General features: G+C 48.2%; 4 protein-coding genes across 13 annotated transcripts; 3 read left to right on the top strand and 1 right to left on the bottom strand.

The window, feature by feature from the left end:
* The first annotated feature begins 62 nt into the window (after positions 1 to 62).
* LOC136195743 (rho guanine nucleotide exchange factor 7-like) lies at positions 63 to 4496 on the top strand. Of its 3 annotated transcripts, none has more exons than XM_065985186.1 (26): positions 63 to 161; positions 212 to 304; positions 362 to 494; positions 638 to 681; positions 745 to 795; positions 850 to 893; positions 948 to 1043; positions 1103 to 1225; positions 1278 to 1416; positions 1471 to 1530; positions 1579 to 1659; positions 1849 to 1908; positions 1969 to 2055; positions 2116 to 2188; positions 2241 to 2569; positions 2632 to 2698; positions 2754 to 2771; positions 2821 to 2910; positions 3204 to 3243; positions 3299 to 3356; positions 3406 to 3457; positions 3647 to 3716; positions 3782 to 3865; positions 3929 to 4007; positions 4060 to 4165; positions 4220 to 4496. In XM_065985186.1, exons 1-21 carry the CDS (start codon positions 111 to 113, stop codon positions 3454 to 3456), a joined length of 1788 nt encoding a protein of 595 aa, XP_065841258.1. In that variant the 5' UTR covers positions 63 to 110; the 3' UTR covers position 3457; positions 3647 to 3716; positions 3782 to 3865; positions 3929 to 4007; positions 4060 to 4165; positions 4220 to 4496. The 3 variants fall into 3 exon arrangements, with proteins under 3 accessions (XP_065841258.1, XP_065841259.1, XP_065841260.1); XM_065985187.1 differs by having other exon boundaries at positions 3596 to 3716; XM_065985188.1 differs by lacking the exons at positions 3299 to 3356; positions 3406 to 3457; positions 3647 to 3716; ... (2 more) ...; positions 4060 to 4165; positions 4220 to 4496 and having other exon boundaries at positions 2999 to 3236.
* Positions 3496 to 4777, bottom strand: LOC136195754 (programmed cell death protein 10-A-like). Of its 2 annotated transcripts, none has more exons than XM_065985204.1 (7): positions 4678 to 4777; positions 4509 to 4623; positions 4389 to 4448; positions 4046 to 4172; positions 3888 to 3996; positions 3756 to 3838; positions 3496 to 3698 (listed from the first exon to the last, which is right to left on the bottom strand). In XM_065985204.1, exons 1-7 carry the CDS (start codon positions 4741 to 4743, stop codon positions 3608 to 3610), a joined length of 651 nt encoding a protein of 216 aa, XP_065841276.1. In that variant the 5' UTR covers positions 4744 to 4777; the 3' UTR covers positions 3496 to 3607. The 2 variants fall into 2 exon arrangements, with proteins under 2 accessions (XP_065841276.1, XP_065841277.1); XM_065985205.1 differs by having other exon boundaries at positions 3903 to 3996.
* On the top strand, positions 4766 to 7466 carry LOC136195740 (micronuclear linker histone polyprotein-like). 2 transcript variants are annotated; one of them, XM_065985182.1, is made up of 4 exons: positions 4766 to 4927; positions 4979 to 5115; positions 5189 to 7205; positions 7274 to 7466. In XM_065985182.1, the coding sequence occupies exons 1-4, from the start codon at positions 4817 to 4819 to the stop codon at positions 7427 to 7429; spliced, it is 2421 nt and encodes an 806-aa protein (XP_065841254.1). In that variant the 5' UTR covers positions 4766 to 4816; the 3' UTR covers positions 7430 to 7466. The 2 variants fall into 2 exon arrangements, with proteins under 2 accessions (XP_065841254.1, XP_065841255.1); XM_065985183.1 differs by having other exon boundaries at positions 4771 to 4927; positions 4982 to 5115.
* Positions 7467 to 8074: 608 nt separating this feature from the next.
* Positions 8075 to 14364, top strand: LOC136195735 (uncharacterized). Of its 6 annotated transcripts, none has more exons than XR_010671933.1 (17): positions 8075 to 9069; positions 9119 to 9507; positions 9569 to 9736; positions 9786 to 9896; positions 9947 to 10057; positions 10119 to 10200; positions 10251 to 10469; positions 10518 to 11065; positions 11118 to 11240; positions 11299 to 11418; positions 11475 to 11571; positions 11627 to 11995; positions 12052 to 12171; positions 12226 to 12345; positions 12406 to 12914; positions 12967 to 13023; positions 13191 to 14364. XR_010671933.1 is itself a non-coding variant. In XM_065985175.1 (15 exons), exons 1-15 carry the CDS (start codon positions 8940 to 8942, stop codon positions 12780 to 12782), a joined length of 3084 nt encoding a protein of 1027 aa, XP_065841247.1. In that variant the 5' UTR covers positions 8075 to 8939; the 3' UTR covers positions 12783 to 14364. The 6 variants fall into 6 exon arrangements, 1 of the variants encoding a protein (XP_065841247.1); XR_010671936.1 differs by having other exon boundaries at positions 12406 to 13023; positions 13191 to 13553; positions 13603 to 14364; XR_010671934.1 differs by having other exon boundaries at positions 12406 to 13023; positions 13191 to 14074; positions 14124 to 14364.
* The last annotated feature ends 103 nt before the right edge of the window (positions 14365 to 14467 follow it).

Genomic DNA, 14467 nt, shown 5'->3' with positions numbered 1-14467 from the left:
GTGTCGTCATTTCGTGTCGTCATTTCGTGTCGTCATTAACGACGTCACCTGCGTTTAGCGCGCGTTCAGGAAACAACAATTCGTATCGCGTAAAACTCTTCCATAGCCGAATGACGGAGGAGATACGCCGTTTGGGAAATTGTTCTTCGCCTTCCACTGAAGTACAGCAAATCGACGGGTTGGGTATCTCTCTTTTGACGCGCTCTTCTAGGACGAATTAGACGGAAAGAAGGATCGCGTTCAAGGAATCGTCAAGTGTCAAGTGGTAGCGAAGTTCAACTACAAAACAAGCGTCGAAGATGAGGCAAAAGCCGTCGGAACATAAGAGGGGGCCCTCCCTTCTACTATTTCTTTCCTATAGCTCACTTTCCGAAAAGGCGACGTAATCACAGTGACAAAGATCATGGGAGAGGGCTGGTGGGAAGGGACCCATCGCGGAAAAACGGGCTGGTTTCCGAGCAACTATGTGAGAGAAATGGAGTCAGAAGTTCAGGGTGAGACAGAAGAGCTATTGAAACTAAAAATGAAAGTAGTTTTAACGTCATAATTTTCGAGAGATGCATATTGCGTGTGTATCGTTAGTGTGACACCATTAGCTCAACTGCATGAGATTTCTAATTAAATATCTTATGTGTAGAGGAAAGTGTCATTGGGGAGGAATATCCGGAATATTACAAGGACGTATGTGTGGCAACCACCGCATTGGGAATACGCGTCTTTCTCATGCTTGCTTTTCCTGTGTAGGTTCTCGATGATTTGATAAGCAGCGAAAGAAGTCACGTTGAAAGTCTTCAAGTTCGAACAATCGTTTGACGTCTCACGCATTTAAAACTAAGATTCGTTGCGTAGAAATTTCAGGAAACGTATGTCAAACCTCTCACGGCAGAAGCAATGTAAAGTCAAGTCTCTACGAGAGTATCAGACCCCAAGAGTTTTTCTGCATTCAGTTTAACCGAAAACGAACTCAAAACCGTTTGCGGAAATCTCACCGAAGTCGTCGAATTCCAAAACAAATTCGTCCAACAGCTCGAAATAGTAGCAAGGTGTTTAATTAAAAGCATACGTTGTGGGATCTCACGATAACCTTGTATCATTCGTGCAGCGCTCCTTTTTCAAAACAGAAATTCGGAAGTCTATTCCTCCAACTCTATCCCCAGTTTCGTCGCGTTCACGAATCCTACTGCGGCAATCATCCTTACGCAGTTGCTTTAGTCACAGATAATCAGTATGTCTCAACGTTTTTTTTTTCCAACGTTTTATCCCAATTCCTTTTTTAGAGAGAGACTCGGTGCGTTTATGGAGAGTCGCGGCGCACCGGTGCCCGGTCTTTTGACGCTCACGATGAGCCTCAGCCTTCCGTTTCGAAGACTCGAAAAGTATCCGACGTCGCTATTGGAATTGCACAGGCAAATTGGGGTAAATCAGTCGCAGGATTTGCTAGTTTCCCCAATGCTGGTCTCTTTATTTTAGGACAAGCATTTGGATTGTGCCGATTGCCTGAAAGCGTCCGAGACGTTTGGAAAATTGAAAGTAAATCTTCTGCTTAATTTCGTTGCTATCTGAGAGAGTGTTTTGTAGGATAGAGTTAATTTGGTGAGAAAACGGAAAGAAATGGAGCAGGAAATGTTGAGTGGAACTATCGAAGGATGGACAGGCACGGTAAGAAATACTGCTCAGTGGCAACCCCTGTTTCCCGCACAATCTTTATCTGTACCTCTGATGAACCTAATGGTCTCTCTTAAATCGTCTTGACGATTTTTTGCCTTGACGATTTTTTAAAATCGTCTTGACGATTTTTGCCATGACGATTTTTAAAAATCGCCTTGTCTCTATACTTTTGCTTTCTAGCCTGTCTCTGAATTGGGTAAATGCAACATTATGTTACCAGTCACCCAACACCTGGATGGGGTAAGGGAAACGAGGAAGGAGATAGAAAAGGGTGCATTGATTTTTTGTATCTTTTCAAAGAATTATGATGATCGATTTCTGTTGCTGTTTCCCTCCACCTTCGTTGTCTTGTCAGTCAGTCCCACTCTCAGCGGATATTGTTTGGAGGTACCTAATTAAAAACTAGAACGCGAATATGATTTAACTTTTCTCTCACGCAAATGGCAGAAAAAGTTTTCTATATCTGACGTCACACTGAAATCCATTCACGAATCGGATTCCTATCAAATCGAAATGACAGGTAATTCAATTAAAAACTAGAAACTCGAAGGAGAATATTTTCCCACAATCAGCCGTCGGTCAAAAGTATAATTTTCACTGCGCCTCGGCTGACGACAAGGACAGCTTGATGACCAATTGGGAAGTCTTCGGACACGGCCTTCGCCGTCCCAGCGTCAGCCAATCGCCGGCCAGTCCGCACTACAAGACCCTCTTCGCCTCTCAAGCGCCCACCGGTCTCAACGCGGCCGCGGCGAAACTGTTCAACCGAAAGCAGAAAGGAAACCAATCGTCGACGTCGATGAGCTCCATTCACGCGCCCATAACCAGGCCCACGTATTGGGGTTTTCGGTCGCTGAGGCCCGCTCCTCCAGCCAAGGCGAATGCCCTGCAAACGAACGAGGTTTGATGGATGAGAAAGAGCGGTGGCGTCGTTGCAACGAAGCTGTCTTTCTATTTGATCAGGATCATGGGCCTAAGAGTCCGAAATCGTCTAATAAGAGGTCAAAGGCAGTGAAAAAGGGAACAAAGAGTTAGTTTGAGTCTATTCTTAGATAGTTGTTTATGTAAAGTCTTTTTTTTTGCAGAGGATCGTTACAAGAAAAGTAGAATTCCAACCCAAGAGAGGAGAATGCCTTATACATGGTCTTGTAGAACCGGTCAACGAAGCCGACGCTTCTCTTGAGGACGATGACGCCATCCTGAAAGTCATCGAGGCTTACTGCCTTCGTCACATAACAGCTCGTAAGTATATGCAAGCGAAAATACCGTGGGGGCGGGGGTATCTGGCGCCTGGTAAGAGCGCTATATCAAAATTTCTCTTATTTATCAGTCACCCCTGATCACCTGAGCGGTGATGACGACGATTTCCTCTTCCCATCGGCCCGATCTAAGTCCCTTTCTCTCAAGAGCCGGTATAAGTAGAACGGATGTCCATTGTTCTCACTCACCAAGTTGTGCGATGACTCTGCTACTAACTAACTAACTGATTGCAAATTGTACGCTTGTCTAAATGCGCGTGTCTTTTCTTCTTATAGCTTTCGATCGTGACACGAGTCCTCTTCTTCTTACACCGAGGTGACAGAAAACACCTGCAGTCATTTACCTCTCGTTATATTGCTTTGATATCAAGGGACGAAGGGAATCCACGCTCGCCGACCGGCCGCTTGACTCCAGACGGGGAACTTGCCGTTCGTTCCAGTCAAAATCGCTCGATTTCTCCTAATCCTATCTTTTCAGGATAACGGAACCGGAAGCCACAACAGGTGGAGGTTCGAGACGGAGATATGAAGTTAGTTAGATGGGCTTAAGATTATTAGTCAGCGGCAGTTAGACATCATTCCACTCCGTTTTTTTGGTGCAAAACTTTGCATTATTATGACTCAAACGGCAAAAGACTACAAAAAAGTCGCGTTTTTGCGCAATCTAGGCGCTACTGTATCTATATATCTACACTGGCTGCTTTGAAAATTCTCAATAGAGCGTTCGTTTGATTGATCAGACGATTTGCGCTGAGGAAGACGTTGTCAGATCTGAAGAGAGATAATGAGGTTCAGTGGTAGCCAATAGGGGGGATGAAAATTTCCTACTTTCCGTCTTTGAAATATCGTTTTAGTGTGTCACTAAAGCTTTTGGAATGCTTCACGAAGCTTTTCTTGTTTTGTTCCAAGACCTGTAAACGATTTAGTTAAATTTTACGGTAAGATCCTTTTCTTGCTTACTTTGAATTTACTTACCTTCTTGTACTCCTTCATCTTCTCAGAGGCCTGCTGAGCTTTTGACACGACGTTGACGGCATCTAATAATTCTTTGATTGCACCAGCAATATCCCTTATAAAAGCGTTAGAGAAAAAGCCATCAAGGCTAAACAAATATATACTTGATGGTTTGCAGGAAACGAGAGCGATCGTTGATTTCCTGCGGAATCCTGCTTAGGATTCTTTTCAAGCCATTTGCTTTTCTATTCAGCTGTACGAATTCCGCCTCGGGACGATCCAAGGTATACACTGAAAAGTTAGCACTGTTTTAATTAACTGTCTATTTTTATTGACAGTTAATATCACGGGTGGTTGCAATCAAGATAGTGAGCACCTGTTTACAGTGACCACTACTACATGTACGTGCAATACAGAAGAGCCCAGATGTGCATATGGCCACTAATAAAAGGAACTGGGAATGGGACTCCCCAAACCTTTGCTAAATCTACAATTTTTTTTCATTACCGTCTACTTCTTCGCAAGAAAGTCTCAGAAGAGATTCGACCAAGTTGATGCTTGTCTTTTCTATGAGATAGAGAGAGAGAGCGTTTATGTGATAGGGCGTGTCTTCGACTACGGACACACCAGCGTCCAGAATTCCTGCGAGGAAGTCTTGCGTCAAGCCTGGATTAGCTCTTTCGACTTTATTAAAGGCAGATCGCAGCGTCTGGGCGGCTGCAATGCTGCGAGGCTGCTCCAACTACACGGCCGATTTCTCGAATGGAGAAATAAATGAGAAACGATTTAAACCTACCTGATCCAGCGTTGGTAGAACGACAACGTGAAGAGCAAGAGAAGCCACCATCGCTTCCTCGTCCATTTGCTGTTAACGGTCAACGCCCTTCGATTCACGCGCGCGCTAGGCCTAGTTCACATCGAATGTCCCTGATCGAATGTCATCACGTTCGGGGCGAAAAGTAACTTTGAGCGAAGGAGGACGATCTAGGCGGCCGTCTGGGAGCGTTTTTGAGCGACTCGGCTCGCACAGTTCAAAAGATCGCGAGGTGGGGTCTCCCAGTGTGGTTTTCACCGCAATTCGAGCATCTCTCTCTCAGAAGAAGGCTTCTGGCAAGAAGGTCTGTCGCCACTGGGCGTCACGAGGCGAATGTCCATACGACGACTGCAAATTCTCGCACGAAAACGCAGCCAGGGGCCCCTCACCGGAACCAAGAAGCGCCACGACAAGAAAACGGTAAAAGGGAAAACAAATTTTCACTGCGTTGCATAAGATAATTTAATTTGTGATAATTTAATTTGTGATACAGACCTTTAGACGACTCAGGCAGCTCGGCATCACCGGCGAAAAAGATTCCATCTTCATCTCATAAGAAAGAGAGACCAGTAGAAGAGCCACCTCCTCCTCCTCATAAGGACAAGGACAAAGAGGTCCCACTTTCCGTTGACGTGAGCTTGGCATCTTCATCGCTCCACGATCTCTCGGATATATCCGACGACGACGATTCGCGAGAGAAACGAAAGAGGGAACGAAGTTCGATGTCGAGTAGCGTTGCATTGAAGAGTCACGTGACGGCCGTCGGCGGGCCTCTTCCGAGTGTGATTATGAAAAGCGAGGGGGAGCACAGAGGAAAAGAGGCGATTAGTCCGACTGGGGTGGGAGAAATATCGGAGCCTTCAAAAAAGACTAAAGTTGTGAAGATCGTTCGGGGGACTGGCCAGAAAGAGGAGAGGCGAGGCGCTGGCAGTGGAAAATCTTCGGCGACGCATCGCGACGACTATAAGAGGGACGAAAAGAAGGAGAGCGTGAAAGTCGAGAAGGAGAAGGATTCTGGAAAGAGAGATGGGAAAGGGAAAAGAGACGTAAAAGAGAGACGAGAAAGGCACGATAAGCACGGCAGGACTACGTCGCGCGACGAGAAGGAAAAGCCGAAAGAGAAGACGAAGGAGAAAGTGCGTGGAGGAAAGGAGCGCGAGAAGGACAAGGGAAAAGAACGCGGTAAGGAAAGAGAAAGAAAGAGCGGCGACAGCAAGCGCGATAGAACGAAGAGCGGCGGCGGCGGCGGCGCAAGCAGGGACAAGGATAAGGCTATTGCTACCGAAACGGCAAAAGGGAAAAAGGAGAGTCATAGGGGACGAGAGAGGCGGAGAACTGAAGGAGCCGAAGAACCGTTGCAGAAGGATGCTGCGAGAGGTAAAGAGACGCACGATAAGACGACTTCGTCGCGTAAACGTAAGAGAGAAAAGTCGACGTCGCCGTCATATCAAAGAAGTAAAGAGAAACGACTGAAGGAGTCGGAGGAATCTACGATATTAGCGCCCGTCCCGGCAACGGAGCTTCATATTGTCGACGAAGTGGAAGATGTTGACGCCGTCGCAGCCGCGGCGACAGACTCCAAAGCAGAAACGAAGCAGAGTGTAAGCGAATCGGCGCGCGGTTCCGTAGAGACCAGGGAAAGGGAAAGAAAGGATTCGGCCGAATCCAAGTCAAAGGAAAAGACGCCGCTACCGCCGGCGGCGAAGGAGAAATCCCGCGACGTCAAGAGAGAGAAGAGCAAAGGGAGAAGCGATCGCAGTAGCGCAAAGTCGGATCGACGCGAACCGACGACCAAAGAAACGAAGAAAAAGGACGATGACGCCGTCGGAGGAGGAGGAGGAGGCAGTCGCGGAAGTCACCACGACTCGCGCGCTCGCGACGCGTCCTACCGTCGCGGCAAACGGTCGAGTGATCGCAGCGGCGGCGGCAGCGAACGCAGCTCCTATCGTCATCACAGGGACCGATCGAAAGAGCGCGGACGTCGAGAGAGATCGAGAGCAGTACGCGATTCAGAGACCGAGCACGAGAGCCGAAAAAGGGACGACTCAAAGACGACGGCCGTCTCTGAGCAGGATTTGCTCAAGGAGTTGCAACTGGAGACGCTGTCCGATGCGGCGGACAGCGACGGTCTGGACGACAACCGCGGTAAGATGCTGGAGATGATGGTCGGTCGAGACGTGGGGATATCCGTCGATTGGGAGGGTTTGCTTCGCGAGGACGCGACGGCGCGTCGAGACGAGACCGAGTCGCTGCTGCGACGGTGGACGCCGGCCGCTATTCTGTCGCGCGTCGGCGTTTCGGATCGATTGGCCGGCGCCGAGTTGATGAGTCGAGTGACGAAGGATTGTCCCGTTTTGGGCGAGACGACGTTGGGAGCGAGCGCCGCCGCCTTGGCGGCGAAGAGAGCCGATGAAGGAATCCTCTTTTCGAATATCGGATCGTGCCGACGAGCGCTGACAGCTCGTCAAGACTTGAACATTCGAGCGAAACTCAGGGCCAAGTCAGATAGGGTTAGTGATACTGTAGTTGGATACGTACGCGTTGCTGTAGTCTGAGTACTGTACTGTGTATCTTACAGATGCTCCTTCCCTCTGTGCAACCACCTGTGACTGATAAGGAAATCTACTCAATGGCTGTTGGCCTTTATTCAGAAAAGGCCGATTCGGAATCGAATACTGGAAATAAGATCAGACTCGTCGAGTCGAACATTGGAAGTGTTTTAGTGCATGTGTAGAAAATTCGTTATTAATATCAAATCCTGTCTAGTGGGAGGGACTCGAGTCACCATCAAGGGGTTACGCCCTACGTAGAAAGCGCCGCGATTTCTCAGCGAAAAACGTCGTAGTCGGGATGAGCGTCGGCTGGCAAGCGCACATCGATACTGGGCTAATTAATCACAATCCCAAGTGCGTGTCTAAGGCGGCTATTCACGGGAGAGACGGAACGCTTTGGGCTACAACACCTGGCCTGGAGGTAACGGAGAGATTAGGGACAAGAGCGTCTTTTCCTCTGTACCTATCAGACGAACAGTTTGCCTTGCTAAATAAAAAGGGGGGCGTGCCACAAGCCCTCATTTCATTTTCTTCCAGGTGACCGCCGAAGAGGTGAAGTCTATTGTCTCCGGAATGTGTGCCGATGCAAGCGAGTTGCAGAAAAACGGCATTACCATAGGCGGTGAACGGTACGTATATGTTCGCGGAGAAGTAGCTGGAAAAAAGAGAACGGCACTGGGACGCGGAAAGAAAAATCAGCAGAGTGGGTGCGTTTGCGTTGTAACGGACACGGCAATTATCATTGCACTGTACGATCCGGGGATGCAAGCGGGTCCGTGCAATGTCGTTGTAAACAAACTGGCCGATTATTTACTTAAAAACGATTACTGAGTGAGTGACTGGGTTAGCATTGTAGTTGAAATGTGTTTGCAAAATAGGCCTTTGAACAAATCTTTTTTGACGCGTTTTTTGATGATTGGTGAGATGTGTGGTTTTCTTTATGCTAACCCCTGAACTAGTCTCGCGTAGCCAGACCCTCCCCCTTCGTGTTGATATCCACGCCGGGAGAGACACGCTATGGCATGTGACTACCAATTATCCCCCCCCCCCCCATAATTGGGGCAGCGGAACACAGCGACATCAAAGGGATGTCACCAGACCCTATCAACACGAAGGGGGAGGGTCTGGCTACGCGAGACTAACCCTAAACCCCCTAAAAATGTGTTAATTTCTTAGAGAGCTTGCTTTTTTGCGCGCCCTGGTGTTCCGGGGGGAACAATCCTCTTCGCCGAAACGCTCAATATTGTAAATGTTTACTGTACTCTTAACTCCAACTGCGCAGTTCGTTACTCACTGCCTTCTTACCGTCTTTTATAAAGTCCGAATAGCCTGGGATTGTTCACCGTTCTTTAGCAAACGCTCCTCATTGTTAGCTGGAAAGCTTCGCGAACTGTTTACCATCACTTATATGCAAATTGCTGACAAGGAGAGTAGCTAAACGACTATAAGCGAACGTCTTCGGACTATAGAACACGGATTTCCCGGCAGTGTGGGGAAAACCGTGTTTAATAATTAATACACACAAAATTACCGTGTCCATCAGATCAATTAATTAAACGGCGATCCGCCTTCGTTAAAAGCGGAGAGCTAATAAACAAAGCATAACCGCGACGAATCTGATTGCTCGACGAACCTGCTTAGATAGCCGAGCGGTGCAGTCAAACTGAGAGACAGTGCCATTTCGCACGCAAAATGGACAACCTTCGTCGAGCGTTGATTCCTCTTATCCTGTCGGTGTTCTTCTCAGCGGCTGAAATAGCCGTTTCGCTGCCAGAAGAAGCCGACCTCCTGTCTACTACTAAGGAGACCCCAAGCAGTTTTGGTATCCAAGCGAACGTTTTTACACCTCTATAACCTAACTATACGTCTAGGTCACTCTGCAATTTTTGGTCATAACGACTTCACGCTATCGAAATTGACGTGCGGCCACGCGTGCACCCACGTCGCCTTTTCAAGTCCTTTCCTAAATCTGCAATCATCCGAAACCGTTCACGTCCAAGCCGGCGTCGGCTTTCGCCGATCCGCTGCCGCCTTGAATCAAACAGCTCTATCGACGTGGATCCAAGGGGTCACTAATCGCGGCTTTGATGCGTGTGCCGCTCGGAGCGGCCTCGGCGGACCGTTGGAACTGAGCGTCGAGTGGCTTGCCTACGTCTCCACGCGTCGCTCGTTTTTGATGTCAGCGCCACGGGATCTGATTCAAGATGCGGTGGTCGACTTTTCAGATTTTACGGCGGAAAAGCACTGCAGGGAAGAAACGGTAAAGGATGCGTAAGCTGGAACTACATGTAACTACTAATGATGTTTTTCATGTCGCGCAGTCTACGGCACTTATGTCGAATCTGCTTACGACGGCAGTGAGGTCCGTTCCCGAAGTTACTGGCGCAGACGGAGCGTTTCTTTGGACGGAGAACACGGGCGAGCGTCGATTTGGTTTCTGCTACAAAGAGGCGCAAATATTCTCGGGCGTTCACAGCGGTTTTCAAACGGTGATAGATTGCTGCGTAAGAAGTGCGCTTTCTAATGACACAGTTTTAGGACGTTTTGACGTTCAACGGTAGCTTGGGCCTTCAGAGTCTTGTCGATGGAGCCGAAGTCGGCCAACTGTACTTCATGGAAAGTGAGTTGGGCGCTGGCTCAGCTTGCAAGGTCAGTTTCGACGTTTAGACAAGTTTGTCTAAGGAAGTCGGCTCATGTAGATCGTGAGTTTCCAGAGCAAGTACTACAGAGATACGCGACCGACCGTTCTCGTGTCTCCCGAAGTTCCATCAGCTCCTCAACAAGATACAGTCACAATCGCTTACACTGAGGTCAACTCATCTTCAATCATCTCGTTATACACAAATAATGAGTACTGTATATGTGTCTCAGATGGCCAGTCAATCTAGTGTCAGAATTTGCGTAAAGTCGACGCAGCCGGTCGACATGCTAGTTACATGGGCAGCAGTTGGAAGTAAGCTGAGTGAATCTTTTTAAAATTTTTGTACCTATGTCTTTGTTCAGTTGTCGATCCGTGCGTGGGAGTGGTTTGCGATTATTTCGGCGTCTGCGTCGACACGGGACCGTATACGTTCAGGTGCGATCCGCCGACGTGCACCGACGTCGACGATCCCGTCTGCGCGTCGAACGCCGTCACGTACGACAACGAGTGCGAGTACCAGCGTTTCATTTTTCGCACTCGCCAAAGCGAGATCGCTATTCATCACAATGGAAACTGCTACGGTATACGATGCATGAATTTTGAATTTTGACTTTTAAAAGTCCCCATAGGGTTTTCGTTTCAACGTGGAAACGTGGTCGCTCGTCCGAGCTCCAAATCCTCGACTACATATGATTGCGAGACGATTTTCTTCAACAGTCATCTCTTTTACCCGAACAAACCCATTCACGCTCTCGTCACCGTCGACCATCGTAACGCCGTCGACGCGTCGTACATCCACGATGCACCCGTCGCCTGGATCGATCGTCTCACGAACGATTCTCTGACCGCTTGCGTCTACGTCGCTGGTCGAAGCGAACGACACGACACGACCGACGTCTCGCTCGATTGGCTCGTCTACCAGGGCGCTCCGGACGGCTCAATGGGCGGCGTCTTTCAACTCGACAGCGAGTGGTGGACGGGAACGACGTGCGAGAAAGTGACGATGGAAAGAGCGTTCTCGTCGCCGCCGCTCGTTCTCGCCACTCTACGTCATTCCGTCAAAGGATTGAAACACGATGCTGCCAGCTTGTGGGTTGAAGACATTCGTACCGATTCGTTTTCACTGTGCGTGAGGGAGTTGCAGAATTTCGATGGCGCTCACGAAAACATTTCGATTGTTAGTAGCTATAGAAATGACGCTTTGAACGTTAAGTCTTTTTTACGTGTAGACTTGGCTGGCTGTTGGAGGAGAAGCGAGAATATCAAAGACTATCTTCTCGGATCAAGGCCTCATTGCTTTCTCTGGTCAAGATCTCCAACCGTCTCAACTACACGACTTCGCCTTCTGCAAGGCAACTTGCTCTAGCGGCAGAAAAAATCTTTTCATTAATTAAACTTGTGATTTTCTAGAGCGTCGAGTATTCGCGCACGTATCCATCGTCTCCGACCGTACTCGTCTCGCCCAGTCACAAGACGACAATTAGCAGACACGTTCCCGCAGTTTATAACGATATCGTCGCTTGGGTCGAGGTACAGACTTTGAGAAATTAAGGACAGCTCTTTGCTCTATAATCTACTTCATGCAGGACGTATCAGTTTCCGAATTTCTCGTTTGCGTCAAGGAAATACGAGTTCGTAGCAACAGCTATGATCCTCTATCAGTCAACTACGTCGTTCTGCCGGGTACACTAATTCATTAACAGTTTTCGTTTTTCTTGCACATTTTCTCTCCACATAGCTGTCTGCGAAGACGGCTGGTTACCCCACGAGGGCTACTGCTACAAGTCATCTAGCCGATGCCAATCGTGGACGGCGGCGAATTCGACTTGTGAGAACAAAGGCGGCTCTCTGGCCAGCGTACATGATGAACAGGAGGCGTACTTCGTCGGCGCATTGTCGTCAGGTAAGTCGTGGATCGGATTGCATCGCGCCGCTGACGACTTTGATTGGACGGACGGCACCGATTTGGATTTCTTGCACTGGGCTGCCAAACAACCGAATAACTACAGAAATTCGCAGAATTGCGTTCTAGAGTTGGGCAGTAAAAAATTGTATCACTGGAACGACGAGCAGTGCGGATACTGTCATTCCTATGTCTGCCAGAAGGGTAAATAATTAATAACAACAATCGATAGAAACGATTGCGTTTTATTCTTGTTTTAGATGTAGACGAGTGCGAAACGGGAACTCATGAATGTGCCGTCGACGCGAAGTGCATGAATAGCGAGGGCGCGTTTTCCTGCGCGTGTGTGGACGGTTACGTTGGAGACGGGAGGAAGTGCAGTAATAGGAGAATTTAGCTGTTGTTTTTGGGTACTCAATTTTTGGTTTGTGTAGCTCCGAATGAGTGCGTGCTAGGTACGCACGATTGCGACGAGAACGCCGTCTGCGCGGACACGGAGGACGGATTCAATTGCACGTGCAAATCAGGCTTCTTTGGAGATGGAACTTCATGCAGTAAGCGCACACAGGATCTATCGCAACACTAGGCCGTGATTACTTTTATTTTTTCGTTAGCTACATGTCCAAGCGGTTATTCGCCCTTTCAACAGAGCTGCTACAAATATTTCTTGTCGCCTAAATCGTGGCAAGATGCACGTGCACAGTGTCAGGCAGACGGAGGAGATCTGGTGTCAATTGCAAATCAGGAGGAATATACGTTTGTTCAGAGTTTGTATTCTTCTGGTTTCACCTGGTTGGGATACAATGACATTGGTCACGAGGGCCGGTTCGTCTGGTCGGACGGTTCTCCATACACGTTCCAAAAATGGAGCAGCATACAGCCAGACAACTTTGGGAATGAGGATTGCGCTCACACCCACGGAGGTGAACCATCTTCTACCTGGAATGACTTGCCGTGCACCCACCAAACAGCGTTTGTCTGCGAAGCATAAAAAGATCAAGACCCTGCTGACTAATTGAGCTCCATGGATTTTTGTCTGCCGTTTGTAGTAGCCTAGCTGGTGGTGTAGAGAAATAGACTGACCTTTCGTTTCCTTCCCTTTAGCGACGTCTCTCGAGAGCTGGTGAGATAACGACGTTATCGATTGAGAACTCTGCGACTTTTTCGACTTCTAGGACGGTCAACTAGCGCCGGATTCGCTCTGATCGACTCGCAAACGAAGAAAATAATTCGTGAGCTCTTCATTTAGCTTAGAAAGGTCGCTCGGGGACCCAGACGAGTCGCATGCATTTATCTGCGTCCAAAATAGGATCCAACTGCCAGTGATATGGCATGGGGGCCTCTAAAAAACGTTTTGAACAGTAGATCTAGTCTAGACGTCTATGGTGATGCTTTATAGAAATGGATACGGCCCCCGGCGGTAAATGGCTTTCTACAGACGCGAAGAAACGTGCAGCCGGTTACAGGAAGAGCAAACCCACATCAAGCTCTGCTACCAGCCTAAAACAAGCAAGATTGACTTCCTTTTTTTGCAAAGAGCAACGACGACGACGAGCAACGAATAAGATGCAAGAAAAGGGCCGTCTAGCAAAGGATCAGAATCTCGCCAAAGAATTCAGAGAGCCTTGGCCAATTTCCATCATCTCAAACAAAGAAAAGGCCACAGGAGAAACGTCATTGAACAGCGGTTCTTTGAATAAACTCCAACCCACCGCTATAGAAAGGACAGAGTCACTATCATCGGAAGACGTCACCGCTCAAAGTTGTTCTTCTGTTGGATGTCCTTCTCCGACTAATTCCTCCATTGATAGACCGTCTTCCTCTCCTGTCAAGAATTCTCGTCCTTTGTACCTCGCCTATATGCGGACTGCAGCGAACACGACAGCATGGGCGAAACCCTTCCACCTGTAACGGATTCTCTTATTCGAGAAGCTCCCAGTAGCCCAACGAGTCACGAGAGCGAGTAGCATAATAACAGTGAGAGTAACACAACAACAACATCGACAACGCAAAGGACGTCAATACTACATCAATATAAATAAATCATCGTTTTCTGAAGGACTTCATCTTGTAGTCAGCTTCGAACCTATCTGATAGGCCGGGAATGAATCGCGTCTGGAAGACTACAGCTATAATAGTGGCAATGCCTATGATGACAGCTACAGCCACAACAGATCCCTGAGTTGTCAGTTCCGCGTCGACCGTTCGCCTTTCCGCACGAAATGCGAACGTCACGTGCTTGATGTCTCCCTTGGCAACAAAACGTTGACTCGACGGCAAAACGTATGTGTACTGCTTGTGAGAGAGATGCGTGTCTAGTTCCACGATATAGGCTCGACCGTCAGCCGGAAGCGAGGGAAAGTAGAAGAAGGATCCGGAGATGCAAGCAATGTCGTTGTAAACAAACTGGCCGATTATTTACTTAAAAATGATTACTGAGTGAGTGACTGGGTTAGCATCGTAGTTGAAATGTAGGGCCTTGAACAAATCTTTTTTGACGCGTTTTTTTGTTAGACTGATTGGTGAGATGTGTGGTTTTCTTTATGCTCCAATGTACCGCAACTCGAAGTCAATCTGTAGGTAACTACACAAATACAGTCGGCACGGTCACAACGCAACAGTTTTATTAGACAGCTATACAATTGTTTACTACACACAGGACAAAGGCAGCGTAAA

This window comes from Oscarella lobularis, chromosome 14 (assembly GCF_947507565.1).
Source record: "Oscarella lobularis chromosome 14, ooOscLobu1.1, whole genome shotgun sequence".
In the NCBI taxonomy this organism is placed as follows: Eukaryota; Metazoa; Porifera; class Homoscleromorpha; order Homosclerophorida; family Oscarellidae; genus Oscarella; species Oscarella lobularis.
The sequence above is the reverse complement of the archived record's forward strand: the minus strand, read 5'-3'. Positions and strand labels throughout refer to the sequence as shown.

What these genes read in the sequence shown, in the direction of transcription:
- LOC136195735 (XM_065985175.1), top strand. Translation starts at nt 8,940, where the DNA reads ATGGACAACCTTCGTCGAGCGTTGATTCCTCTTATCCTGTCGGTGTTC. An exon ending in TCACAATCGCTTACACTGAG is followed by an intron (nt 10,058 to 10,118) that starts GTCAACTCATCT and finishes TATGTGTCTCAG; the next exon opens with ATGGCCAGTCAATCTAGTGT. An exon ending in TTCCTATGTCTGCCAGAAGG is followed by an intron (nt 11,996 to 12,051) that starts GTAAATAATTAA and finishes TTCTTGTTTTAG; the next exon opens with ATGTAGACGAGTGCGAAACG.
- LOC136195740 (XM_065985182.1), top strand. Translation starts at nt 4,817, where the DNA reads ATGTCATCACGTTCGGGGCGAAAAGTAACTTTGAGCGAAGGAGGACGA. An exon ending in ACAGTTCAAAAGATCGCGAG is followed by an intron (nt 4,928 to 4,978) that starts GTGGGGTCTCCC and finishes TCTCTCTCTCAG; the next exon opens with AAGAAGGCTTCTGGCAAGAA. An exon ending in AGCGCCACGACAAGAAAACG is followed by an intron (nt 5,116 to 5,188) that starts GTAAAAGGGAAA and finishes TTTGTGATACAG; the next exon opens with ACCTTTAGACGACTCAGGCA.
- LOC136195743 (XM_065985186.1), top strand. Translation starts at nt 111, where the DNA reads ATGACGGAGGAGATACGCCGTTTGGGAAATTGTTCTTCGCCTTCCACT. An exon ending in GTTCTTCGCCTTCCACTGAA is followed by an intron (nt 162 to 211) that starts GTACAGCAAATC and finishes GCGCTCTTCTAG; the next exon opens with GACGAATTAGACGGAAAGAA. An exon ending in CTCCAGACGGGGAACTTGCC is followed by an intron (nt 3,357 to 3,405) that starts GTTCGTTCCAGT and finishes CTATCTTTTCAG; the next exon opens with GATAACGGAACCGGAAGCCA.
- LOC136195754 (XM_065985204.1), bottom strand. Translation starts at nt 4,743, where the DNA reads ATGGACGAGGAAGCGATGGTGGCTTCTCTTGCTCTTCACGTTGTCGTT. An exon ending in TTCTACCAACGCTGGATCAG is followed by an intron (nt 4,624 to 4,677) that starts GTAGGTTTAAAT and finishes TCGGCCGTGTAG; the next exon opens with TTGGAGCAGCCTCGCAGCAT. An exon ending in AGAAGGTAAGTAAATTCAAA is followed by an intron (nt 3,839 to 3,887) that starts GTAAGCAAGAAA and finishes AATCGTTTACAG; the next exon opens with GTCTTGGAACAAAACAAGAA.